This window comes from Arachis stenosperma, chromosome 6 (assembly GCF_014773155.1).
Source record: "Arachis stenosperma cultivar V10309 chromosome 6, arast.V10309.gnm1.PFL2, whole genome shotgun sequence".
NCBI lineage: Eukaryota > Viridiplantae > Streptophyta > Magnoliopsida > Fabales > Fabaceae > Arachis > Arachis stenosperma.
In genome coordinates, this window is record NC_080382.1 from 19,195,374 (window position 1) to 19,221,940 (window position 26,567).

A 26,567-nucleotide genomic window follows, 5' to 3' on the forward strand; every position below is an offset into this window, starting at 1 on the left:
CAGTTATAAATAGCTCGCGGAAAAACGGTTAACCCAATTTCAGCGTTGAAACTATTATTTCCATAGACATTTACGGACAATCTAAGACTAAGATTAGCTTGAAATTAGCTATATATTATTACTGTTGCTTTCTTTAGAATATTATAGTTGTAAAAACCGTTGCAATTTAATTTGAGAACAACAAAAATAAACGCTCGTTTGTCAACTTCATCTATTTTTGTACTTTTAAGAGATATGATATAAACATATTAATAAGGTACAAACAAAATAATGGTGAACAAATAAAGAATATAGCAAAGTGTATTACAACTCATGTTTGGATTAGTAGATTAAAAAAAGGTTATTAATTAGAATGAATATTGTTTGGTTAAGTTAATAATAATAAATTCAAAATTCCCTTTGAATGTATAATTACTAAAATTGAATACAATATTGCACCTTTAGTCCATTTTTATTTTTAAAATATGTTAATAAATTATGCGAGTATTGTTATAAACAAACGGTCTAAACTTTTACGTGTGTTACATAAATGTTATATATAAGAGGCTATTTATAAACTAGCCAAAAAAAGAAAAATTACAAAAAAAAACTCTTTGTAAAATTTCTTAAAAAATTTTTAAACTCACAAATTGCGCTCTATTTTGTTTAAGAAAACTTATTCTCTTCAATTTTAGTGATCATATATGGAAACTAAAATTGAGAAGCTCTCTTTTAGTTTGAAGTCTACTATTGAAAAACCTAGCAAATAAGCAACATTTTCTTGTTTTGAGTTTTCACATGAATTTTGTTAAAAAAAATGTAAGAGAGCAGTAGAAAAAGAATTTTGTATGTATTCAAGTTGTATGAAATAATATAATATAAAAGAGTATTTAAAACAAGTGACAGCATTCTCAACTCCCTTATCAATGGTATAAACAAAAATTTGGGTAGCTTGTTTAATATCTATTATACAAATAGGAAAAAGAGAGTTTACTTTCAATGCCTCTAGCCCACTATCAGTCGGAGAATGTCATTTTCTCTAAAAGAAAAGAAATGCTTATTTACAATCATTTAAATCAGCTGCAAAACAAAAATTAAGGAAGCCAAATATACATGGCCGATTATGCAGATTGTATAGTTCTAACAAACATAATCATCACCCAAATTTTTTAAAAACAAAATAATGAAACTAACACTGTTCAAAACAAAGCAAACATGATCCAAAACATATAATTAAACATTATCCAAGTCTCTAATCAACCAAAAATTGTCCAAATTATAACTTAAAGTACAACCAACAACCATTCTAAACATAAACACAAAAGTAACATTCTGAATTCAATCATAATCTTTAAGGCAAAAGTCCACTCGACAAGCCCGCCTCAAAAGTGCTTAATTCCATTCTTGTTGTGCATTCCCATCAACCAACATTGAGCACAACAAAAAATTAATGATTGCATAAGCTCATGAAAAAAACTTGTAGTTCTTGGCTGAGACAATGATATTCCTCAAAGCACCAATAGGTGATAGTGTCATTATCAATACTCCAATAACAATGCAAATCTGAAGTTCAACGATGGAGGAAAAAAATTGGCTAGTATACTCATTGATAATTTGCAAAACTGAAGATGAACTTATTAGTAGTTGAATCCAAATGAACTTACCCAATTAATTGTCCAGGACAAGCCATATTTTCTAGGTTTCTTGAGCTTAAGCCATATGATGCATGGAAGCTGCAAGTAGGCATAAAATAAGACCAACTAAGCATGTATATACATATATAGTGGTTTGGATAAATATTTATAGTTACATATATAACTTACAAAGTATAAGGTGGGAGCAAAGGCAAATCCACCAAGAAATCCAAGAAGAGAACCAAAAAATAGGTTGCTGATTCCTATTAACATTGTGATTCCTGCAAAACAGGATTTGAAATTTCGCTAGAAATCAATCGAAACCACTGGTGGTATGAACTAAGATTACTAAACTAAATGATCGTGGCAGGGTTAAATGGTAGCTACTACATAAACAAATCTTAAAATTATGTACCCGCAATGATTTACATTAAAAAATTATAACAAGAATTTATTTAAGACAATATAATAATAAGAGGTCTGTTTAATTTATTTTATTTGAGTAAAAAATCATAATAATAATCATAATAATCACACCCCAACAAATAGAGTGCGAGTTATGACACGTAAGGTGGAAGAAGGTGAGAAGTTCAATCGTGTTACCAAATAAGTTTCAATCATATCAAAGACTGGCATTGCAAACACTTGAGTCATAAAAAAATGGAGTTATGAAATGGTCATTCCTTGTGAGTAGGTCTAATAACGGGTGAAACTAAATAATAGGAAGGAAAAGTAGTGACCTGATAGCTTCCAACGACGTGGATGACAACAAAGAGATTAGCTATGGCAATAAGCCAAGCAGGGTGTTTGAGTGTGATGAGGATGTTATCATCCACCATGTTTCCAAACATGTAGTAGCCATCAAAGGCAACAGGGAAGTAACATATTGCAACTCCAATGTATGCCCAAATACACCATTTCCACATTGGTACCTTGGAAGGCTTCTCTGCCGTTGAAGGCATTGTTGCTTGAATCTCTAGCACCACATTGTGTCCTGCATATGCAAATGCCACATCTCCCAATGCAGAGAAGAAATTGAGCACACCATCACTCGTGCTTTTCATCTTCACGTTATAGGACACGTCTGGTGTAATCCCTTTCTTGATGGATGCACCCCAAGCGATGAACGAATAAGTCAGAGACATCACTGATGCACCGAGAGAGATGGCAGAAATAGAGTTGAAGTTGGGGAGCTGGGCAAGAACGAAGTTGACGGAAGCAAAGACCATGATCCAATAACTGGTCTTGATTGGCGTGCATTCAGAGCAAAAGGTTTCGTGAACCTTTTTTATTGACTTGCCTCCGATCACCATGTAGACGATGCATGTTCCAACTTCAACCAGCAGTTGTTGGGGAACCACAATCCACAGACCAAGCTTTTCCCCAAATGCTTCTTGACCTAGTTCGTGGTACCTATCAAGTCTCTTCCCTCCCGGTACCATCTCATGCATCTCAACCATTTGCCAGAGCATGTACAGCGTGATAACCCATGACAAGATCATCACCGTGATTCCAAGACCCCTGCATTCATGCATCTTCAATCAATTTCTTATTCGTATATTTACTACAATAAACATAGTGTGTTAAGAATCTACGTACCATCCCATATGTGCCATTGCATACGGAAGGCTCAGAACACCGGCGCCCACCATGGCTGTCGGATTGTGAAATGCAGAATACCACCATTTTGCATTTCTTGAAGCAGTGATCGGAAGCCATTCTTCAAGGCTCTTTTGCTTTGATGCGGATGCTGATGATGCTGAACCTTCACCACTTCCTTCTTTGTCGAAACCCGTCTCTTTTTAGTTTCCAAGTAAATGTCACCACCTTAACCAGTTATAAATAGCTCGCGGAAAAACGGTTAACCCAATTTCAGCGTTGAAACTATTATTTTCATAGACACTTACGGACAATCTAAGACTAAGATTAGCTTGAAATTAGCTATATATTATTACTGTTGCTTTCTTTAGAATATTATAGTTGAAAAAACCGTTGCAATTTAATTTGAGAACAACAAAAGTAAACGCTCGTTTGTCAACTTCATCTATTTTTGTACTTTTAAGAGATATGATATAAACATATTAATAAGGTACAAGCAAAATAATGGTGAACAAATAAAGAATATAGCAAAGTGTTTTATAACTCATGTTTGGATTAGTAGATTAAAAAAAGGTTATTAATTAGAATGAATATTGTTTGGTTAAGTTAATAATAATAAATTCAAAATTCCCTTTGAATGTATAACTACTAAAATTGAATAAAATATTGCACCTTTAGTCCATTTTTATTTTTAAAATATGTAAATAAATTATGCGAGTATTGTTATAAACAAACGGTCTAAACTTTTACGTGTGTTACATAAATGTTATATATAAGAGGCTAATTATAAACTAGCCAAAGAAAGAAAAATTACAAAAAAAAACTCTTTGTAAAATTTCTTAAAAAAATTTTAAACTCACAAATTGCGCTCTATTTTGTTTAAGAAAACTTATTCTCTTCAATTTTAGTGATCATATATGGAAACTAAAATTGAGAAGCTCTCTTTTAGTTTGAAGTCTACTATTGAAAAACCTAACAAATAAGCAACATTTTCTTGTTTTGAGTTTTCACATGAATTTTGTTAAAAAAAATGTAAGAGAGCAGTAGAAAAAGAATTTTGTATGTATTCAAGTTGTATGAAATAATATAATATAAAAGAGTATTTAAAACAAGTGACAGCATTCTCAACTCCCTTATCAATGGTATAAACAAAAATTTGGGTAGCTTGTTTAATATCTATTATACAAATAGGAAAAAGAGAGTTTACTTTCAATGCCTCTTGCCCACTACCAGTCGGAGAATGTCATTTTCTCTAAAAGAAAAGAAATGCTTATTTACAATCATTTATATCAGCTGCAAAACAATAATTAAGGAAGCCAAATATACATGGCCGATTATGCAGATTGTATAGTTCTAACAAACATAATCATCACCCAAATTTTTTAAAAACAAAATAATGAAACCAATACTGTTCAATACATATCAAACATGATCCAAAACATATAATTAAACATTATCCAAGTCTCTAATCAACCAAACATTGTCCAAATTATAACTTAAAGTACAACCAACAACCATTCTAAACACAAACACAAAAGTAACATTCTGAATTTAATCATAATCTTTAAGGCAAAAGCCCACTCGACAAGCCCGCCTCAAAAGTGCTTAATTCCATTCTTGTTGTGCATTCCCATCAACCAACAATTAGCACAACAAAAAATTAATGATTGCATAAGCTCATGAAAAAAACTTGTAGTTCTTGGCTGAGACAATGATATTCCTCAAAGCACCAATAGGTGATAGTGTCATTATCAATACTCCAATAACAATGCAAATCTGAAATTCAAGGATGGAGGGAAAAAATTGGCTAGTATACTCATTGATAATTTGCAAAACTGAAGATGAACTTATTAGTAGTTGAATCCAAATGAACTTACCCAATTAATTGTCCAAGACAAGCCATATTTTCTAGGTTTCTTGAGCTTAAGCCATATGATGCATGGAAGCTGCAAGTAGGCATAAAATAAGACCAACTAAGCATGTATATACATATATAGTGGTTTGGATAAATATTTATAGTTACATATATAACTTACAAAGTGTAAGGTGGGAGCAAAGGGAAATCCACCAAGAAATCCAAGAAGAGAACCAAAAAATAGGATGCTGATTTCTATTAACATTGTGATTCCTGCAAAAGAGGATTTGAAATTTGGCTAGAAATCAATCGAAACCACTGGTGGTATGAACTAAGATTACTAAACTAAATGATCATGGCAGGGTTAAATGGTAGCTACTACATACACAAATCTTAAAATTATGTACCCGCAATGATTTACATTAAAAAATTATAACAAGAATTTATTTAAGACAATATAATAATAAGAGGTCTGTTTAATTTATTTTATTTGAGTAAAAAATCATAATAATAATCATAATAATCACACCCCAACAAATAGAGTGCGAGTTATGACACGTAAGGTGGAAGAAGGTGAGAAGTTCAATCGTGTTGCCAAATAAGTTTCAATCATATCAAAGACTGGCATTGCAAACACTTGAGTCATAAAAAAATGGAGTTATGAAATGGTCATTCCTTGTGAGTAGGTCTAATAACGGGTGAAACTAAATAATAGGAAGGAAAAGTAGTGACCTGATAGCCTCCAACGACGTGGATGACAACAAAGAGATTAGCTATGGCAATAAGCCAAGCAGGGTGTTTGAGTGTGATGAGGATGTTATCATCCACCATGTTTCCAAACATGTAGTAGCCATCAAAGGCAACAGGGAAGTAACATATTGCAACTCCAATGTATGCCCAAATACACCATTTCCACATTGGTACCTTGGAAGGCTTCTCTGCCGTTGAAGGCATTGTTGCTTGAATCTCTAGCACCACATTGTGTCCTGCATATGCAAATGCCACATCTCCCAATGCAGAGAAGAAATTGAGCACACCATCACTCGTGCTTTTCATCTTCACGTTATAGGACACGTCTGGTGGAATCACTTTCTTGATGGATGCACCCCAAGCGATGAACGAATAAGTCAGAGACATCACTGCTGCACCGAGAGAGATGGCAGAAATAGAGTTGAAGTTGGGGAGCTGGGCAAGAACGAAGTTGACGGAAACAAAGACCATGATCCAATAACTGGTCTTGATTGGCGTGCATTCAGGGCAAAAGGTTTCGTGAACCTTTTTTATTGACTTGCCTCCGGTCACCATGTAGACGATGCATGTTCCAACTTCAACCAGCAGTTGTTGGGGAACCACAATCCACAGACCAAGCTTTTCCCCAAATGCTTCTTGACCTAGTTCGTGGTACCTATCAAGTCTCTTCCCTCCCGGTACTATCTCATGCATCTCAACCATTTGCCAGAGCATGTACAGCGTGATAACCCATGACAAGATCATCACCGTGATTCCAAGACCCCTGCATTCATGCATCTTCAATCAATTTCTTATTCGTATATTTACTACAATAAACATAGCGTGTTAAGAATCTACGTACCATCCCATTTGTGCCATTGCATACAGAAGGCTCAGAACACCGGCGCCCACCATGGCTGTCAGATTGTGAAATGCAGAATACCACCATTTTGTATTTCTTGAAGCAGTGATCGGAAGCCATTCTTCAAGGCTCTTTTGCTTTGATGCGGATGCTGATGATGCTGAACCTTCACCACTTCCTTCTTTGTCGAAACCCGTCTCTTTTTAGTTTCCAAGTAAATGTCACCACCTTAACCAGTTATAAATAGCTCGTGGAAAAACGGTTAACCCAATTTCAGCGTTGAAACTATTATTTCCATAGACATTTACGGACAATCTAAGACTAAGATTAGCTTGAAATTAGCTATATATTATTACTGTTGCTTTCTTTAGAATATTATAGTTGTAAAAACCGTTGCAATTTAATTTGAGAACAACAAAAGTAAACGCTCGTTTGTCAACTTCATCTATTTTTGTACTTTTAAGACATATGATATAAACATATTAATAAGGTACAAACAAAATAATGGTGAACAAATAAAGAATATAGCAAAGTGTATTATAACTCATGTTTGGATTAGTAGATTAAAAAAAGGTTATTAATTAGAATGAATATTGTTTGGTTAAGTTAATAATAATAAATTCAAAATTCCCTTTGAATGTATAACTACTAAAATTGAATACAATATTGCACCTTTAGTCCATTTTTATTTTTAAAATATGTAAATAAATTATGCGAGTATTGTTATAAACAAACGGTCTAAACTTTTACGTGTGTTACATAAATGTTATATATAAGGGGCTAATTATAAACTAGCCAAAAAAAGAAAAATTACAAAAAAAAACTCTTTGTAAAATTTCTTAAAAAATTTTTAAACTCACAAATTGCGCTCTATTTTGTTTAAGAAAACTTATTCTCTTCAATTTTAGTGATCATATATGGAAACTAAAATTGAGAAGCTCTCTTTTAGTTTGAAGTCTACTATTGAAAAACCTAACAAATAAGCAACATTTTCTTGTTTTGAGTTTTCACATGAATTTTGTTAAAAAAATGTAAGAGAGCAGTAGAAAAAGAATTTTGTATGTATTCAAGTTGTATGAAATAATATAATATAAAAGAGTATTTAAAACAAGTGACAGCATTCTCAACTCCCTTATCAATGGTATAAACAAAAATTTGAGTAGCTTGTTTAATATCTATTATACAAATAGGAAAAAGAGAGTTACTTTCAATGCCTCTAGCCCACTATCAGTCGGAGAATGTCATTTTCTCTAAAAGAAAAGAAATGCTTATTATTTACAATCATTTATATCAGCTGCAAAATAATAATTAAGGAAGCCAAATATACGTGGCCGATTATGCAGATTGTATAGTTCTAACAAACATAATCATCACCCAAATTTTTTAAAAACAAAATAATGAAACCAACACTGTTCAATACAAAGCAAACATGATCCAAAACATATAATTAAACATTATCCAAGTCTCTAATCAACCAAACATTGTCCAAATTATAACTTAAAGTACAACCAACAACCATTCTAAACACAAACACAAAAGTAACATTCTGAATTCAATCATAATCTTTAAGGCACACCCACTCGACAAGCCCGCCTCAAAAGTGCTTGATTCCATTCTTGTTGTGCATTCCCATCGACCAACATTGAGCACAACAAAAAATTAATGATTGCATAAGCTCATGAAAAAAACTTGTAGTTCTTGGCTGAGACAATGATATTCCTCAAAGCACCAATAGGGGATAGTGTCATTATCAATACTCTAATAACAATGCAAATCTGAAATTCAAGGATGGAGGAAAAAAATTGGCTAGTATCCTCATTGATAATTTGCAAAACTGAAGATGAACTTATTAGTTGTTGAATCCAAATGAACTTACCCAATTAATTGTCCAAGACAAGCCATATTTTCTAGGTTTCTTGAGCTTAAGCCATATGATGCATGGAAGCTGCAAGTAGGCATAAAATAAGACCAACTAAGCATGTATATACATATATAGTGGTTTGGATAAATATTTATAGTTAAATATATAACTTACAAAGTATAAGGTGGGAGCAAAGGCAAATCCACCAAGAAATCCAAGAAGAGAACCAAAAAATAGGATGCTGATTCCTATTAACATTGTGATTCCTGAAAAACAGGATTTGAAATTTGGCGAGAAATCAATCGAAACCCCTGGTGGTATGAACTAAGATTACTAAACTAAATGATCATGGCAGGGTTAAATGGTAGCTACTACATACACAAATCTTAAAATTATGTACCCGCAATGATTTACATTAAAAAATTATAACAAGAATTTATTTAAGACAATATAATAATAATAGGTCTGTTTAATTTATTTTATTTGAGTAAAAAATCATAATAATAATCATAATAATCACATACCAACAAATAGAGTGCGAGTTTTGACACGTAAGGTGGAAGAAGGTGAGAAGTTCAATCGTGTTACCAAATAAGTTTCAATCATACCAAAGACTGGCATTGCAAACACTTGAGTCATAAAAAAATGGAGTTATGAAATGGTCATTCCTTGTGAGTAGGTCTAATAACGGGTGAAACTAAATAATAGGAAGAAAAAGTAGTGACCTGATAGCCTCCAACGACGTGGATGACAACAAAGAGATTAGCTATGGCAATAAGCCAAGCAGGGTGTTTGAGTGTGATGAGGATGTTATCATCCACCATGTTTCCAAACATGTAGTAGCCAACAAAGGCAATAGGGAAGTAACATTTTGCAACTCCAATGTATGCCCAGATACACCCTTTCCACATTGGTACCTTGGAAGGCTTCTCTGCCGTTGAAGGCATTGTTGCTTGAATCTCTAGCACCACATTGTGTCCTGCATATGCAAATGCCACATCTCCCAATGCAGAGAAGAAATTGAGCACACCATCACTCGTGCTTTTCATCTTCACGTTATACGACACGTCTGGTGTAATCCCTTTCTTGATGGATGCACCCCAAGCGATGAACGAATAAGTCAGAGACATCACTGCTGCACCGAGAGAGATGGCAGAAATAGAGTTGAAGTTGGGGAGCTGGTCAAGAACGAAGTTGACGGAAGCAAAGACCATGATCCAATAACTGGTCTTGATTGGCGTGCATTCAGGGCAAAAGGTTTCATGAACCTTTTTTATTGACTTGCCTCCGGTCACCATGTAGACGATGCATGTTCCAACTTCAACCAGCAGTTGTTGGGGAACCACAATCCACAGACCAAGCTTTTCCCCAAATGCTTCTTGACCTAGTTCGTGGTACCTATCAAGTCTTTTCCCTCCCGGTACCATCTCATGCATCTCAACCATTTGCCAGAGCATGTACAGCGTGATAACCTATGACAAGATCATCTCCGTGATTCCAAGACCCCTGCATTCATGCATCTTCAATCAATTTCTTATTCGTATATTTACTACAATAAATATAGCGTGTTAAGAATCTACGTACCATCCCATATGTGTCATTGCATACGGAAGGCTCAGAACACCGGCGCCCACCATGAATGTCAGATTGTGAAATGCAGAATACCACCATTTTGCATTTCTTGAAGCAGTGATCGGAAGCCATTCTTCAAGGCTCTTTTGCTTTGATGCGGATGCTGATGATGCTGAACCTTCACCACTTCCTTCTTTGTCGAAACCCGTCTCTTTTTAGTTTCCAAGTAAATGTCACCACCTTAACCAGTTATAAATAGCTCGCGGAAAAACGGTTAACCCAATTTCAGCGTTGAAACTATTATTTCTATAGACATTTACGGACAATCTAAGACTAAGGTTAGCTTGAAATTAGCTATATATTATTACTGTTACTTTCTTTAGAATATTATAGTTGTAAAAACCGTTGCAATTTAATTTGAGAACAACAAAAATAAACGCTCGTTTGTCAACTTCATCTATTTTTGTACTTTTAAGAGATATGATATAAACATATTAATAAGGTACAAACAAAATAATGGTGAACAAATAAAGAATATAGCAAAGTGTATTACAACTCATGTTTGGATTAGTAGATTAAAAAAAGGTTATTAATTAGAATGAATATTGTTTGGTTAAGTTAATAATAATAAATTCAAAATTCCCTTTGAATGTATAATTACTAAAATTGAATACAATATTGCACCTTTAGTCCATTTTTATTTTTAAAATATGTTAATAAATTATGCGAGTATTGTTATAAACAAACGGTCTAAGCTTTTACGTGTGTTACATAAATGTTATATATAAGAGGCTATTTATAAACTAGCCAAAAAAAGAAAAATTACAAAAAAAAAACTTTGTAAAATTTCTTAAAAAATTTTTAAACTCACAAATTGCGCTCTATTTTGTTTAAGAAAACTTATTCTCTTCAATTTTAGTGATCATATATGGAAACTAAAATTGAGAAGCTCTCTTTTAGTTTGAAGTCTACTATTGAAAAACCTAACAAATAAGCAACATTTTCTTGTTTTGAGTTTTCACATGAATTTTGTTAAAAAAAATGTAAGAGAGCAGTAGAAAAAGAATTTTGTATGTATTCAAGTTGTATGAAATAATATAATATAAAAGAGTATTTAAAACAAGTGACAGCATTCTCAACTCCCTTATCAATGGTATAAACAAAAATTTGAGTAGCTTGTTTAATATCTATTATACAAATAGGAAAAAGAGAGTTTACTTTCAATGCCTCTAGCCCACTATCAGTCGGAGAATGTCATTTTCTCTAAAAGAAAAGAAATGCTTATTTACAATCATTTATATCAGCTGCAAAACAATAATTAAGGAAGCCAAATATACATGGCCGATTATGCAGATTGTATAGTTCTAACAAACATAATCATCACCCAAATTTTTTAAAAACAAAATAATGAAACCAACACTGTTCAATACAAAGCAAACATGATCCAAAACATATAATTAAACATTATCCAAGTCTCTAATCAACCAAACATTGTCCAAATTATAACTTAAAGTACAACCAACAACCATTCTAAACACAAACACAAAAGTAACATTCTGAATTCAATCATAATCTTTAAGGCACACCCACTCGACAAGCCCGCCTCAAAAGTGCTTGATTCCATTCTTGTTGTGCATTCCCATCGACCAACATTGAGCACAACAAAAAATTAATGATTGCATAAGCTCATGAAAAAAACTTGTAGTTCTTGGCTGAGACAATGATATTCCTCAAAGCACCAATAGGGGATAGTGTCATTATCAATACTCCAATAACAATGCAAATCTGAAATTCAAGGATGGAGGAAAAAAATTGGCTAGTATCCTCATTGATAATTTGCAAAACTGAAGATGAACTTATTAGTTGTTGAATCCAAATGAACTTACCCAATTAATTGTCCAAGACAAGCCATATTTTCTAGGTTTCTTGAGCTTAAGCCATATGATGCATGGAAGCTGCAAGTAGGCATAAAATAAGACCAACTAAGCATGTATATACATATATAGTGGTTTGGATAAATATTTATAGTTAAATATATAACTTACAAAGTATAAGGTGGGAGCAAAGGCAAATCCACCAAGAAATCCAAGAAGAGAACCAAAAAATAGGATGCTGATTCCTATTAACATTGTGATTCCTGCAAAACAGGATTTGAAATTTGGCGAGAAATCAATCGAAACCACTGGTGGTATGAACTAAGATTACTAAACTAAATGATCATGGCAGGGTTAAATGGTAGCTACTACATACACAAATCTTAAAATTATGTACCCGCAATGATTTACATTAAAAAATTATAACAAGAATTTATTTAAGACAATATAATAATAATAGGTCTGTTTAATTTATTTTATTTGAGTAAAAAATCATAATAATAATCATAATAATCACATACCAACAAATAGAGTGCGAGTTATGACACGTAAGGTGGAAGAAGGTGAGAAGTTCAATCGTGTTACCAAATAAGTTTCAATTATACCAAAGACTGGCATTGCAAACACTTGAGTCATAAAAAAATGGAGTTATGAAATGGTCATTCCTTGTGAGTAGGTCTAATAACGGGTGAAACTAAATAATAGGAAGAAAAAGTAGTGACCTGATAGCCTCCAACGACGTGGATGACAACAAAGAGATTAGTTATGGCAATAAGCCAAGCAGGGTGTTCGAGTGTGATGAGGATGTTATCATCCACCATGTTTCCAAACATGTAGTAGCCAACAAAGGCAACAGGGAAGTAACATTTTGCAACTCCAATGTATGCCCAAATACACCCTTTCCACATTGGTACCTTGGAAGGCTTCTCTGCCGTTGAAGGCATTATTGCTTGAATCTCTAGCACCACATTGTGTCTTGCATATGCAAATGCCACATCTCCCAATGCAGAGAAGAAATTGAGCACACCATCACTCGTGCTTTTCATCTTCACGTTATACGACACGTCTGGTGTAATCCCTTTCTTGATGGATGCACCCCAAGCGATGAACAAATAAGTCAGAGACATCACTGCTGCACCGAGAGAGATGGCAGAAATAGAGTTGAAGTTGGGGAGCTGGGCAAGAACGAAGTTGACGGAAGCAAAGACCATGATCCAATAACTGGTCTTGATTGGCGTGCATTCAGGGCAAAAGGTTTCGTGAACCTTTTTTTATTGACTTGCCTCCGGTCACCATGTAGACGATGCATGTTCCAACTTCAACCAGCAGTTGTTGGGGAACCACAATCCACAGACCAAGCTTTTCCCCAAATGCTTCTTGACCTAGTTCGTGGTACCTATCAAGTCTCTTCCCTCCCGGTACCATCTCATGCATCTCAACCATTTGCCAGGGCATGTACAGCGTGATAACCCATGACAAGATCATCACCGTGATTCCAAGACCCCTGCATTCATGCATCTTCAATCAATTTCTTATTCGTATATTTACTACAATAAACATAGTGTGTTAAGAATCTACGTACCATCCCATATGTGCCATTGCATACGGAAGGCTCAGAACACCGTCACCCACCATGGCTGTCAGATTGTGAAATGCAAAATACCACCATTTTGCATTTCTTGAAGCAGTGATCGGAAGCCATTCTTCAAGGCTCTTTTGCTTTGATGCAGATGCTGATGATGCTGAACCTTCACCACTTCCTTCTTTGTCGAAACCCGTCTCTTTTTAGTTTCCAAGTAAATGTCACCACCTTAACCAGTTATAAATAGCTCGCGGAAAAACGGTTAACCCAATTTCAGCGTTGAAACCATTATTTCCATAGACATTTACGGACAATCTAAGACTAAGATTAGCTTGAAATTAGCTATATATTATTACTGTTGCTTTCTTTAGAATATTATAGTTGTAAAAACCGTTGCAATTTAATTTGAGAACAACAAAAATAAACGCTCGTTTGTCAACTTCATCTATTTTTGTACTTTTAAGAGATATGATATAAACATATTAATAAGGTACAAACAAAATAATGGTGAACAAATAAAGAATATAGCAAAGTGTATTATAACTCATGTTTGGATTAGTAGATTAAAAAAAGGTTATTAATTAGAATGAATATTGTTTGGTTAAGTTAATAATAATAAATTCAAAATTCCCTTTGTTTGTATAATTGCTAAAATTGAATACAATATTGCACCTTTAGTCCATTTTTATTTTTAAAATATGTTAATAAATTATGCGAGTATTGTTATAAACAAACGGTCTAAACTTTTACGTGTGTTACCTAAATGTTATATATAAGAGGCTATTTATAAACTAGCCAAAAAAAGAAAAATTACAAAAAAAAACTCTTTGTAAAATTTCTTAAAAAATTTTTAAACTCACAAATTGCGCTCTATTTTGTTTAAGAAAACTTATTCTCTTCAATTTTAGTGATCATATATGGAAACTAAAATTGAGAAGCTCTCTTTTAGTTTGAAGTCTACTATTGAAAAACCTAACAAATAAGCAACATTTTCTTGTTTTGAGTTTTCACATGAATTTTGTTAAAAAAAATGTAAGAGAGCAGTAGAAAAAGTATTTTGTATGTATTCAAGTTGTATGAAATAATATAATATAAAAGAGTATTTGAAACAAGTGACAGCATTCTCAACTCCCTTATCAATGGTATAAACAAAAATTTGGGTAGCTTGTTTAATATCTATTATACAAATAGGAAAAAGAGAGTTCACTTTCAATGCCTCTAGCCCACTATCAGTCGGAGAATGTCATTTTCTCTAAAAGAAAAGAAATGCTTATTTACAATCATTTATATCAGCTGCAAAACAATAATTAAGGAAGCCAAATATACATGGCCGATTATGCAGATTGTATAGTTCTAACAAACATAATCATCACCCACATTTTTTAAAAACAAAATAATGAAACCAACACTGTTCAATACAAAGCAAACATGATCCAAAACATATAATTAAACATTATCCAAGTCTCTAATCAACCAAACATTTTCCAAATTATAACTTAAAGTACAACCAACAACCATTCTAAACACAAACACAAAAGTAACATTCTGAATTCAATCATAATATTTAAGGCAAAAGCCCACACGACAAGCCCGCCTCAAAAGTGCTTGATTCCATTCTTGTTGTGCATTCCCATCAACCAACATTGAGCACAACAAAAAATTAATGATTGCATAAGCTCTTGAAAAAAACTTGTAGTTCTTGGCCGAGACAATGATATTCCTCAAAGCACCAATAGGTGATAGTGTCATTATCAATACTCCAATAACAATGCAAATCTGAAATTCAAGGATGGAGGAAAAAAATTGGCTAGTATCCTCATTGATAATTTGCAAAACTGAAGATGAACTTATTAGTAGTTGAATCCAAATGAACTTACCCAATTAATTGTCCAAGACAAGCCATATTTTCTAGGTTTCTTGAGCTTAAGCCATATGATGCATGGAAGCTGCAAGTAGGCATAAAATAAGACCAACTAAGCATGTATATACATATATAGTGGTTTGGATAAATATTTATAGTTACATATATAACTTACAAAGTATAAGGTGGGAGCAAAGGCAAATCCACCAAGAAATCCAAGAAGAGAACCAAAAAATAGGATGCTGATTCCTATTAACATTGTGATTCCTGCAAAATAGGATTTGAAATTTGGCTAGAAATCAATCGAAACCACTGGTGGTATGAACTAAGATTACTAAAATAAATGATCATGGCAGGGTTAAATGGTAGCTACTACATACACAAATCTTAAAATTATGTACCCGTAATGATTTACATTAAAAAATTATAACAAGAATTTATTTAAGACAATATAATAATAAGAGGTCTGTTTAATTTATTTTAATTGAGTAAAAAATCATAATAATAATAATAATAATCAAAGTTATCAGACTCGGCTCGACCCGGCCGGTTCGACCGGAACCCCGGTCACCCGATCACCTGGCCGGGTCGAGCCATACGTTGAACCGGGCTTGCATTAGACCCGGTGGAACCCGCTTCAACCCGGCGGGTTTTGATTAAAATCGATGATCCGGCCGGGTGATGTGACCCGGTCCGGGTGGTACAATTTTTTTTTATCCCTAAACAAAACGGCGTCATTCTAATGATTTTCCCCTCCCCAAACTGAAATGAAACCCTAATGGCTATCCCCCCTTCCCCCATTGCCTCACATCTCCTGATCTCCCTAATGGCATCTGAGACATATCTCTTAAGAGTTGAGTTCTCTGAGGCTTTGAGAGTCTGAGTTCATCAATCGACCTCACCAGTCACCGCCGATACGCCCTCCACCAGCCAATCTCGTCGTCGTCACTCTCAGTCTCGCGTGGTCCTCGTCGGCGCTGTTCATTAAGTCTCGGCCTCAACTCTTGTCGTCACTCTCAGTCTCGGGTGGTCCTCAACAGCGTTGTTCATCCTCGTCCTCATCACTCACAGTCTCTATTCCCTCAGTCTCTGCCTCAGTTCCTCTGCTCCCTCAGGTCAGTGCCTCTGCTATTGACCTATTGTTATGAAATCTATTGATAAATTTGGTTTTTTAGAGTAGTTCTTGAATTGTATTGTTGCTGGTTGCTGGTTGGTAATTTGGTCTCTGTTGAATTGAATTATATTGTTGCTGGTCGTTGGTTGGTAATTTTAGTCTCTATTGAATTGTTCTTGAATTGTATTTTCCCTGTTTGTTGCTGGTTGCTGCTGTTGCTGGTTGTTGTATGCCTGTTGCATTTTTATGGGCCAAGTCATCTTGTTCAATCACATTTTTTATATTTTATTTTGATTACATATATCACCAAATATATGATAGAATATTTGATTATACAAGGCCTTAGTTTCTGGCCCCCTACTTATAAGAGTTTAGATCCTTCCCTAAACATACCAAACTCCATAGTTAGTGAGACAGTGTAAAAGTTATTTGGCATAGAAGAAAACTGGAATACAATTCCTAATTATAAATTGCAGCTTTTCATGCTCCATTAACAATAGTAATTAATGAAGCTTCAACTATAGTTGGAGAGCTAGACTCACTCCACATCAACTTCAAAAGGGTACCATTATTATTCTAAATAACCAACCATCATAATGTGTCTATGCATTCAAACCTCAAGCAATGAGGGGAAAACAAAAAAAAATAAAAATAAAACTGAACCATGGATAAACTTCAAACAAATAGTTTAGTCCTTTTTCATAATTTAATTTTAACTTATAAATCTCTCAACTTCCATAGATGATGCTTAAAGTGAGGGTACAATATCAATCCCAAATGCCGAACCAGCAAAAAATTAAATAAATAAATAAACCAAAGAAACATGAGTAAATTTCTTAATTTAGATGCAAGTCACTTAGTACCCTCCATGATAAATGCTTATCAATGAGCAAGAAAGAATATCATTCACTATTATGAATAAACTAATGGCCGATACATTGTAAAATCAGTTGTACACATTTAAAATGATAACTCTTTATCATTGAGTCTCTATTCAAACGTCTGAACATCCAGTCACCACAAGAAGCAGAATATTTGCATGAGAATCAGGTAAAAGTCCTAAACAAAAAATAGAAGAAAATACTTAAGAGCCAGAAATCTTTTACCACAATAGGTCTACATGGTTATTTATGATTGAATAAATGAGTGCCATCACTTCAACTTATCCAACATCCATCCCCAAATCTTAGTATGTTAAGGCTAAAGTTTTCCCCTTTTTTGACCAAGTAGTGTAGCATTACTCATTGTAGGTTGATCAATGAGTTTAATTTGTATGCCCCTATAATTCTGGGAATATTAATAGTTTTACTCTAACATCCAATCATGAGGTGCCGCATAAGGATAATTGGTTTCTTTTAAAGATAGTGAAACATGAGATATAGTTATTTTTTGCTTGTATGACAATATATGATTGGATTGTAGTGGCAATTTATAGAAATTAAACTCTTAATAGGTTAGGTCTTATTATAAACATAACAGAAGAATATAAAGAATATGATGCTGAGACTAGCACAATTATCGAAATTAACACTAATTTTGTGTGAAACCACCACAATACTAGCTGAATTTCTAGAATCTGAATATCATTTCCTTTTCACCCCTTGGACTTGATTTAATGATTGTTTTATCTTTAACTTGCTCTTGTTGATTTAAATTGAGAACATATTTTGTACTAAAAACTAGTTTATTAACTCTTCTTTTAGATTATTAGTTATGTTTAAAACTTGATATTTGATTATTAAGGTTTGTAAGACTCGCATTTTAAGTTTTAAGACATTATTTCAATTTCATTAATATAATTTTATATTTTTTTAGTTATGAACGGGTTAACCGGGTGAATTAGTGACCCACCGGTTGAACCAGTAACCCAGTGACCCAGTCATATGACTTGGTTGATTACCGGTTCGGTTCTGATAACTATGATAATAATCACATACTAACAAATAGAGATGATTCTAGTGAGAGTAATAATTTTAGAAAAATATCGAAATTGGTAAAATAAAAAAAGAGAGAGCGAGAGAAATTGATCTAATTTTATATTTGAACCATACAATATAATCAAATACCAAAACATTATATAGAAAATCACAGAAGAGTCACTTAAGTTTTGTTTTGATATTGAGTATTAAAGGAAAAGATTAAGATAATAATTTCTTTTTAAGTTATGAACTAGCTCTTATTATATTTTACCTGTGTTGGTCTTCTTTCTCTTGAAGTGTTCTTGAACAAATTCATGCTGAGATTCATCATCATCATCATCATCATCATCATCATCGCTCTCAGTTTCATCAATATCTTTGTTATTCTGAACAACATCATAATAAGATACCCTTAAAGTAGTGGTATCATATACTTTGACTTCAAAACGAGACCTTCCATTGTAGTCAAAAGTCAACAACCACTCATAACTCAAACCACACAACTCCACAACCTTTTCCTAACCCTGTTCCAACCAAATCTTTTCTCCTCTTTTGGTCCAATTCACTTTCTTCTCAACACCATAAGGTAACACCAACTTTATAGGGTTTGACATTCTTTTCCAATATTCATTTGCACATTCAGGAATCATCTATAACAATAAAATAAAAATAAAGATAGTTAATAACTATATATATGTAACAATTCACATATACAGGATAATTAATAAGAATTTTTTTTCTTAACAGTTATGCCACATACATTTTTTAGCTTCTTCCTTTTAACAAAAATTAACATATGCATATCAAACTTTAGAATGTTTAAAGTATCATGTTTAAGAAATTTTAAAACATGAATTTGCACATGATTAATTACAAGTTTAATTTAAGAGGCCAGGCATACAGTAAATTTATTTTGAACCAATAACAAATAAATAAAACTAACAAGAACAACAAACAATATTATTTTTATATTCTTATTAAATAATATGTATATTGTCTATTCAATTTCTATAAGTAAAAAATATTAAAAAAAATCACTAATATTTCTTAGTTCTTATATAACAATTTAGTCAATCTATAAAAAAAAACCCAAAAAAATATATAACAAGAGAGTTTTCAACCTCGGTGGAAAATAGTTACACATCTTATGACTTTGCACACTGTACCAAATCAAATCTTTCACAAATAACATATGATCAAAACTGTTTGATAATTGTGAGATTTTAACAATCAATGGAAATGCAAGTCCCTGAGATGGTTGAGCTGTCAGTTCTGCTGATAAAGGGATTGATCTTAACCCAAACAAGAGAGAAGACTAATGCCAACAACACTTACCAAAGTATAACAATGGTTGGTGTTCTGTTCTGGCGACCCATGAGACCTTTGAGGAATGGATAATTGGATACAGATAAAAAATAATCCAAAATGCAAATAAAACTTTGCCAAATAAAGGCCCCCAAGACTCATAGCCTCCATTGAGTGCATCAGAGAAACCAGCAACATATCTTTAAATTAAAAAAAAAAAGAAATAGTAATTACCATCTTTTGGTGAAACTTGCTGTGAACAAATATCTGAAAGAAACATATTTGATGATGAGGAATCATTATCTCAGAATCATTCTTGGGATATATTTTGACTTCAAAAAAAGACCGTCCTTTGTAGTCAAAAGTCAAGAATTGAGAATGTTTTAAGCCAAAATCCTCCACAACTTGTTCCCAACCTTGTTCCAACCAAACTTCATCTTCATTCTTTTGAATCCAATGTACTCTTTGTTCAAGATTATTTGGTAGCTTTAACACTATATGATTTGATACTCCTCTCCAATATTCTTTCACAAAAACTTTAGGAATTTTCTGTAACCAAAGCAAGCATGTAAATAATAACTAGTTAATATTATCTATATATTATGAAAATAGAGAATAATATAAAATTAATTAAAAAATTAAGGAGAAAAAAAGAAAAAAAAAACTTACCAACTCATGCTGAAAGTTAAGAACAAGAACTTTAAAGAAACCTCTTTCATGTAAAGGCATTGTGAGTAGTTAAAAAGAAGAAGTAAAAGAAGTTAGATGGAGCTGAAGAAGCAGAAGAAGAAGAAGAAAAAGAAGGAGAAGGAGCTGAAGAAGAAGAAGAAGAAGAAGAAGAAGAAGAAGAAGAAGAAGAAGAAGAAGTATATTGATGTGTACCAGAAGAAGAAGAAGAAGTATATTGATGTATACCAGAAAAGAAATAAATATTATAAAAATCAATTAATTAATAAACCAAAAATTACATGAGATTGGATTATGTTGTACTATTTATCTTTTCTATGCACTTTCCATTTTAGAGTTAATGGGTTATCTTGTTTTTTTGTTTCAATCATAATGGTAAAAACTGAACCAAATTAATTAGTTCCATGGAAAAATTGATGAATGGAACTATAAATCTTGACTTTCAACAAGTTCGCATAATTACTATTTCTAACTAAAATTGAAGGAGTCATTTTCAAAATATATTTGCACTTCTTTTGGTATATAATGTATGTTTATTGTATTTAGTATTACTGATTCAAAGCTATAATTTATAACTCACATATCATTCCTTATTAGTTGGGGCTGTTATGTTTTACTGTTAGTAAAATAATGCTCATTCTATCAATAAATTTAAACAATTAAGGCCTTGATAACTAAAAATATTCTGATTATTATTGAAAGAGATAATTCATCAATTTACTTGCATTGTTATTCCACTTAACCGTATACGAAAAACCTTGTTAACGACAGTTGAGTTTCACTATATAACATATTCTTTTTCAAATTACTGATTGCCAGAACAATAAATTAAGTCTATCTATGGATGTAGATATATTCCAATTAAAAAGAAGGAAAAGAAAAAGAGAAGAAAAGTCTAAATAAGGCTATAAATAAATAAACATTAAAATTGACGAGTTTAACCCAATTAATCCAAAAACATAACTCCTAAAAGTATACCGAATTGTTGATTTCAAAGCCAAATGGGGAAACCAAACACTAACTTGGATAAAATCTACTTGTAAGCGGGGGATTTAAACTATTTTTAATGAGAATTGAAATTGTAAATAATAATTTTTACATGATCATATTCAATTTAATTAAGTTCTGTGAAATTACCAAACACATATTAACTAAAAATATGTATAGATTTGTCTAAATTATTTATGTAGCATGTACTTTGGGTGGGAACCATATATAATTGGAAAAGAGTGATGCTAATGTATAACCACTTTTAGAATTACTCAAATGTACAGGAGACTCTACAGGGGAAGAAGAGAGGGGTATTAGGCAGGAAATTAATTAAAACGGGAATAGCATAGTGAAGAGCCCCTTTATACCAAGGCTATTTTTCTTAAATTTACAATATTCATAAGTGTATATACTATACTAATACACTCTACATGCTTCTGAGGTTGAATTCCTCACTGGAATAACACCTCCACATTAGTACACACCAGTTTTATTTTATATCCTGTAGCTGATACCTGATTCCTATTGAAACAATGGAGTTCACATGGATTTAAATATTGGGTCATTTTTCTTAAGGGTGGAGATAATTCATTAAACTTTATTTTCTGATCTCATCCATGATGATCATTTCTCTTCTTTTACGCGTAAGCTTTAAATTATTCATCATTTAGCCTTGTCCGAAATCATGTCTCATGTCAAAAATATATAAAATCCTTATCATTGGGACTCATCTTGATGTAAGATACTCACTGAACATTCACAAAGATATCATCTTCCACTGGGTCCCCAACCCCATGGTCAAATGATGGAACATAGACGAATCCCTGAAGATATTGTTTCCGAACAAATTTGGCTCAGTAAATAACCTACATAGTTGGATATAATCTACAAAAGATAACCCATACAAAGATAAACCTTACATGAATTTTAAGATTCTTAAAACACGCAAGTAGACGTGATGGATTGAATGTCCATGGAGCTGAAATACCAATTGAAAGATCAGTGTTTTCTCTACAAACACAATGTTCGACATTTGTGCTATAAAAGAGATTCCTTACCTCCCCTTCTAGCATGTGCTTCCTCTGGATTCTATTATCAAAACCACCATTCAGAATTATAATTTCCCTTGCTATTAAACAAAAGCAAAGAAGCTCATTCACTATACTCCAAAAATTCAAAAAGAAATTCTGTTTCTTGGTAAAGGTGATAATTTTGTTTTATGTAATCTAATCTTCTTTTGGTTGGAATGTAAGATCAATTTTGGTTCTACCTCCAAAAAATCAACAAATAAGAATGTCATGTTTATTTTCCAATCTTTGCAGACTACCTATTAGATATTGTAATATGCAAATCAGCACTTTCGACTTTCAAGCACACATTTGACTATCTTCAAGCTTACAATTTCAAGAACAGTATTATGGATGATGTGAAGAGATGAAATGAACTATGAATGAAAATTCATATCGACAATAACCAATGGTAAGCACAAGAAAGATGGAAACCATCCATGGGAACTACAATAGCAACATCAGGAGGTTGAACCTGGGAGTCCATGGAAGAAGCTCTCTCTGGCCAAAGCTTGTTTACCCGGCTGACTACTTCATGTGCAAGAGTGCTTTTTCCAGCACCTGGCGGACCAGCCAGGCCAACAATGTGTGTAAAACCCGGTTAATTAACGGCTAATTAACCCATAAATGAGAATTTATTCTAGAAAGCCTAAAATGTGATTTTTATGGCTAAATGTGATAGAGGAGACTGAGACGAGAATTTTGGTACCAATTTTATAGAATTCGGACCAAGATTGGACCGAACGGGCCAAACTGGGCCAACCGGACCCAAAGTGGGCCCTTGGCCCAACTAAACTAAACCAAAACCCTAGTTTTCAGCACTCTCTCTCCTCACAACACAGTAAAACACGCTGAACTTAGAGAGAAGGGGAGGAAGAACACTCTCTCAAGTTCTCTCCCTTGCTTGATCTTCAAACCACCATAACTTTTGATCTAGAGCTCCGATTGCCGCTCCGTTTGCGGCCACGCGTTCACCGCGGAGAGCTCTAAAAAACCCATACAATTAATCTTGAGGTAAGCCACAAGTTTCTGTTCGAAATTCCAACCCTTATTTTCGAGTTTCATGGGTAAAATGTTGAGATTTTGGGGTTCTTTGATGTTATAGGACCCAACTCTCTTGAAGGAGAAGGTTAATTTTGTCTTCTTGGACCTTGGGTGTGGTAAAATTCTCTACCCTAGTGTGATTTGTGATTTTATGATGTTTGGGTATTGAGTTGTGTATGGGTATGATGATTGTGGCTTAGGTTGTATATATGTGAATATTGGAGCTTGATTGGTGATTTTGAAAAGCTTGAAAAGGGTTGGGTGGTGAAAAATCTGTTCTTGGAGGTTTTGAGGCCTTGAGAGCTTGTGGATAAGTGGTTTGGAAGTGCTCCGGTGGAGCTTGGGAAATTCGGCTAAGGTATGGTTTCGGTTTCCCGTATCTAATATGTAATGTGGTAGGAAATACTTAGGCTAGAGGCCCTAAGATAGGCATTGAATTGTTGATGTTGTTGAATGATTGAGATATATGATGTGGTCATATATGTGATGATGATTATTGATGCCTTGGTGGTATGATGTATGAGAAATATGCATGTTGTGATATATGCTTGATGATTGGTTATGGTTGAATTGTGGGTTGAACTATGTTGATGGTGAGTATGATGTTGATTGTGTACAATAATGATTTATTGGAATTGGTGTTGTTGAGAATTGGCATGAGGAATAGTATGTGATATGTCAATGTGTTTGAGTTTGAGCCACTTGGGTGAAGTGGGGTAAAATGATGAGATAGTGATTTTGGTAAATTGTGGTAATGTGTCAATGTGTGAGTTGAGGAGGCTTGATGTTGAATTTGATACATTTGATTGATTTCAAAGAAAAGGGATGAAATTGGCATGTTTTGATTGATTTTGAAAAGAGTTGAAAATGGTTTGTTTTGAAAATGGCATATTGTGGTTTTGTATGAAAATATGGTTTTTGGGCATACTTTGACGGGACATAACTTGGACTACGGATCCCCGTTTTATACCAAATCTATTTAGAAATGAAATTGGATCCGGGATGTCCGTGCCGTTCGAAGAACGGGTGAAAAACGATTTAAAATGAGGAAGTTATGTCCGTTGGAAGATTGGGGTGTAAATCTGTGAATTCTGCAGCTTTTAACTTAGAAAATTTTTAGCAGAATGACCACTTGCGCGTGGGCGCACCTGGCGCGTGCGCGCCGATCTTCCGAAAAGTGCCATCCACGCGTACGCGTGATGTGCGCGGGCGCGCCGATTGTGCTGCACCCAACGCCCAGCCATCTTCCAGAGAGTTATGCCAGAACTGTGCCAGTGTTGTGCCTGGGGCACGAGAACACCCGCGCGTACGCGTGGTTGACGCGTGCGCGTCGATTGGCAAATTTGTAATCCACGCGTTAGCGTGCATGACGCTTGCGCGTCGATGAGTTTTTGAGGCCATCCACGCGTGCGCGTGGAGTGCGCATACGCGTGGCCCTGTTTTCATCCCAAAGTTGATTTTTGAGTTTTAAAAGCCAAATCTCATACTTCTAAGCCTCCGATCTCACCATTTATGTCTTAAATCATTATGACATGCCCAGCTATTAAAAAGGGGCTAGTGAATGAGGTAACTTGCGAGTGAAGCAAGGGAAAAATGAATGATCAATGAGGATCAAGATGATTATGTGAGATGCGGAGGATGGTGGTGGAAGTGCTTGTTATGCCATGGGCCGAAAGGCTGTAATTGTTAATGGAATGGCTGGTTATGGATTTAACCGTGAGCCGGAATAGCTGTGTATGCTATGAATATTGGCTGGTTCTGGATTGAACCATGAGCCGGAATAGCTGTGTATGCTATGAATATTGGCTGGTTATGGATTTAACCGTGAGCCGGGATGGCTGATATGGATGTTGATCCATGGATGAGGATTCATGCATGTTTATGCTGAATTATTGATAATTGTGATTTGCACTTCCACTATCAGAGATACGAGTTTCCCTGGGTAGTAGCAGTGGCTAGCCACCACGTGTTCCAGGTTGAGACTTGATACTCTGTTGACCCTATGTCGTAAGTGTGGCCGGGCACTGTGAAAGACCCGGATGAGTTCGCCCCCGAAATATTCACCAGTGAGGGTGATGGATATGGATCATGTTTATGATCAAGTTTATAACGAGTATAACTCGAGTTGGGGATGCGCGACAGAGGGACAGTCCAATGGTTAGCGACTTCAAGAAGAGTTCTATAAGAAGTACTTTCCGACTTCTGCTAGGACGGCTAAGGAACTTGAATTGTTACAGCTGAAGCAGGGTGCTATGTCCATATCAGAGTATACTGACAAGTTTGAGGAGCTATTCAGGTTCTCTCGTATGTGCCAAGGAACTCTGGTGGACTATGAAGAATGGAAGTGTGTTAAGTATGAAGGAGGACTCCGGAGTGATATCTTCAGTTCAGTAGGGCCAATGGAGATTAGGACTTTCTCCGAATTGGTGAACAAGTGTAGGGTTGCTGAAGAGTGTGTGAAAAGGGCAACCGCTGAGAAAGGAAGTCACAAAGGATCATTCCCACAGAACCGAGGGAAGAGCTTTGCACCTAGAGGTCCGTCTTTCAAGAGGGGAGGCTCTTTCAGGAGGCCCAACAACAATAACTCCCAAGGAAGGAAGTTTGGGAAGCAGCCTCAGAATGATCAAGCCTGTGCTAAGTGTGGAAGTCACCATCCGGGAGCACCATGCAAGGCCGGATGGGGTTTGTGCTACAATTGTGGAAAGGCGGGGCATAAAGCCGCAAGTTGTCCGGAGAGGCAGAAACAAGGTGCTGGGAAGGCACAACAGACTGGTCGGGTGTTCACCACTTCAGCTGTAGGAGCTGAGGGATCCGAGACACTTATTCGAGGTAACTGTGAAATGGCTGGTCAAACTTTAAATGCTTTATTTGATTCGGGAGCATCACATTCATTCATTGCATTTGAGAAAGCCCATGAGTTAGGCTTGAAGATTGTAACTTTAGGTTATGATCTAAGAGTGTACAACGCTACCCATGAAGCTACGGTAACTAGGCTAGGATGCCCGGAAGTTTCCTTTAGGTTCAAGCAGCGTG

General features: G+C 34.4%; 2 protein-coding genes and 2 pseudogenes across 6 annotated transcripts; all 4 read right to left on the reverse strand.

The window, feature by feature from the left end:
• Positions 1–1,443: 1,443 nt before the first annotated feature.
• Positions 1,444–3,373, reverse strand: LOC130936564 (lysine histidine transporter-like 2). Of its 3 annotated transcripts, none has more exons than XM_057866654.1 (6): positions 3,213–3,373; positions 2,358–3,134; positions 2,178–2,262; positions 1,803–1,919; positions 1,644–1,712; positions 1,444–1,542 (listed from the first exon to the last, which is right to left on the reverse strand). In XM_057866654.1, exons 1-6 carry the CDS (start codon positions 3,263–3,265, stop codon positions 1,444–1,446), a joined length of 1,200 nt encoding a protein of 399 aa, XP_057722637.1. In that variant the 5' UTR covers positions 3,266–3,373. The 3 variants fall into 3 exon arrangements, with proteins under 3 accessions (XP_057722637.1, XP_057722635.1, XP_057722638.1); XM_057866652.1 differs by having other exon boundaries at positions 2,151–2,262; XM_057866655.1 differs by having other exon boundaries at positions 1,803–1,891; positions 2,150–2,262.
• Positions 3,374–4,889: 1,516 nt separating this feature from the next.
• On the reverse strand, positions 4,890–6,819 carry LOC130936576 (lysine histidine transporter 2-like). 3 transcript variants are annotated; one of them, XM_057866668.1, is made up of 6 exons: positions 6,659–6,819; positions 5,804–6,580; positions 5,624–5,708; positions 5,249–5,365; positions 5,090–5,158; positions 4,890–4,988 (listed from the first exon to the last, which is right to left on the reverse strand). In XM_057866668.1, exons 1-6 carry the CDS (start codon positions 6,709–6,711, stop codon positions 4,890–4,892), a joined length of 1,200 nt encoding a protein of 399 aa, XP_057722651.1. In that variant the 5' UTR covers positions 6,712–6,819. The 3 variants fall into 3 exon arrangements, with proteins under 3 accessions (XP_057722651.1, XP_057722650.1, XP_057722652.1); XM_057866667.1 differs by having other exon boundaries at positions 5,597–5,708; XM_057866669.1 differs by having other exon boundaries at positions 5,249–5,337; positions 5,596–5,708.
• A 1,515-nt stretch (positions 6,820–8,334) lies between these two features.
• Positions 8,335–10,264, reverse strand: LOC130936593 (lysine histidine transporter 2-like; annotated as a pseudogene).
• Positions 10,265–11,777: 1,513 nt separating this feature from the next.
• LOC130936604 (lysine histidine transporter 2-like) lies at positions 11,778–13,690 on the reverse strand (annotated as a pseudogene).
• Positions 13,691–26,567: the final 12,877 nt, after the last annotated feature.

Bases quoted from the DNA above. Each gene is read 5' to 3' on its own strand.
- LOC130936576 (XM_057866667.1), bottom strand. From the start codon at position 6,711: ATGGTGGGCGCCGGTGTTCTGAGCCTTCTGTATGCAATGGCACAAATG. The intron at 6,581-6,658 runs GTACGTAGATTC...GCATGAATGCAG, and splicing joins GCAATGGCACAAATGGGATG to GGGTCTTGGAATCACGGTGA. The intron at 5,709-5,803 runs TCAGGTCACTAC...TTTTTTTATGAC, and splicing joins ATCCACGTCGTTGGAGGCTA to TCAAGTGTTTGCAATGCCAG.
- LOC130936564 (XM_057866652.1), bottom strand. From the start codon at position 3,265: ATGGTGGGCGCCGGTGTTCTGAGCCTTCCGTATGCAATGGCACATATG. The intron at 2,263-2,357 runs TCAGGTCACTAC...TTTTTTTATGAC, and splicing joins ATCCACGTCGTTGGAAGCTA to TCAAGTGTTTGCAATGCCAG. The intron at 1,713-1,802 runs GTAAGTTATATA...GCCTACTTGCAG, and splicing joins TTGCTCCCACCTTATACTTT to CTTCCATGCATCATATGGCT.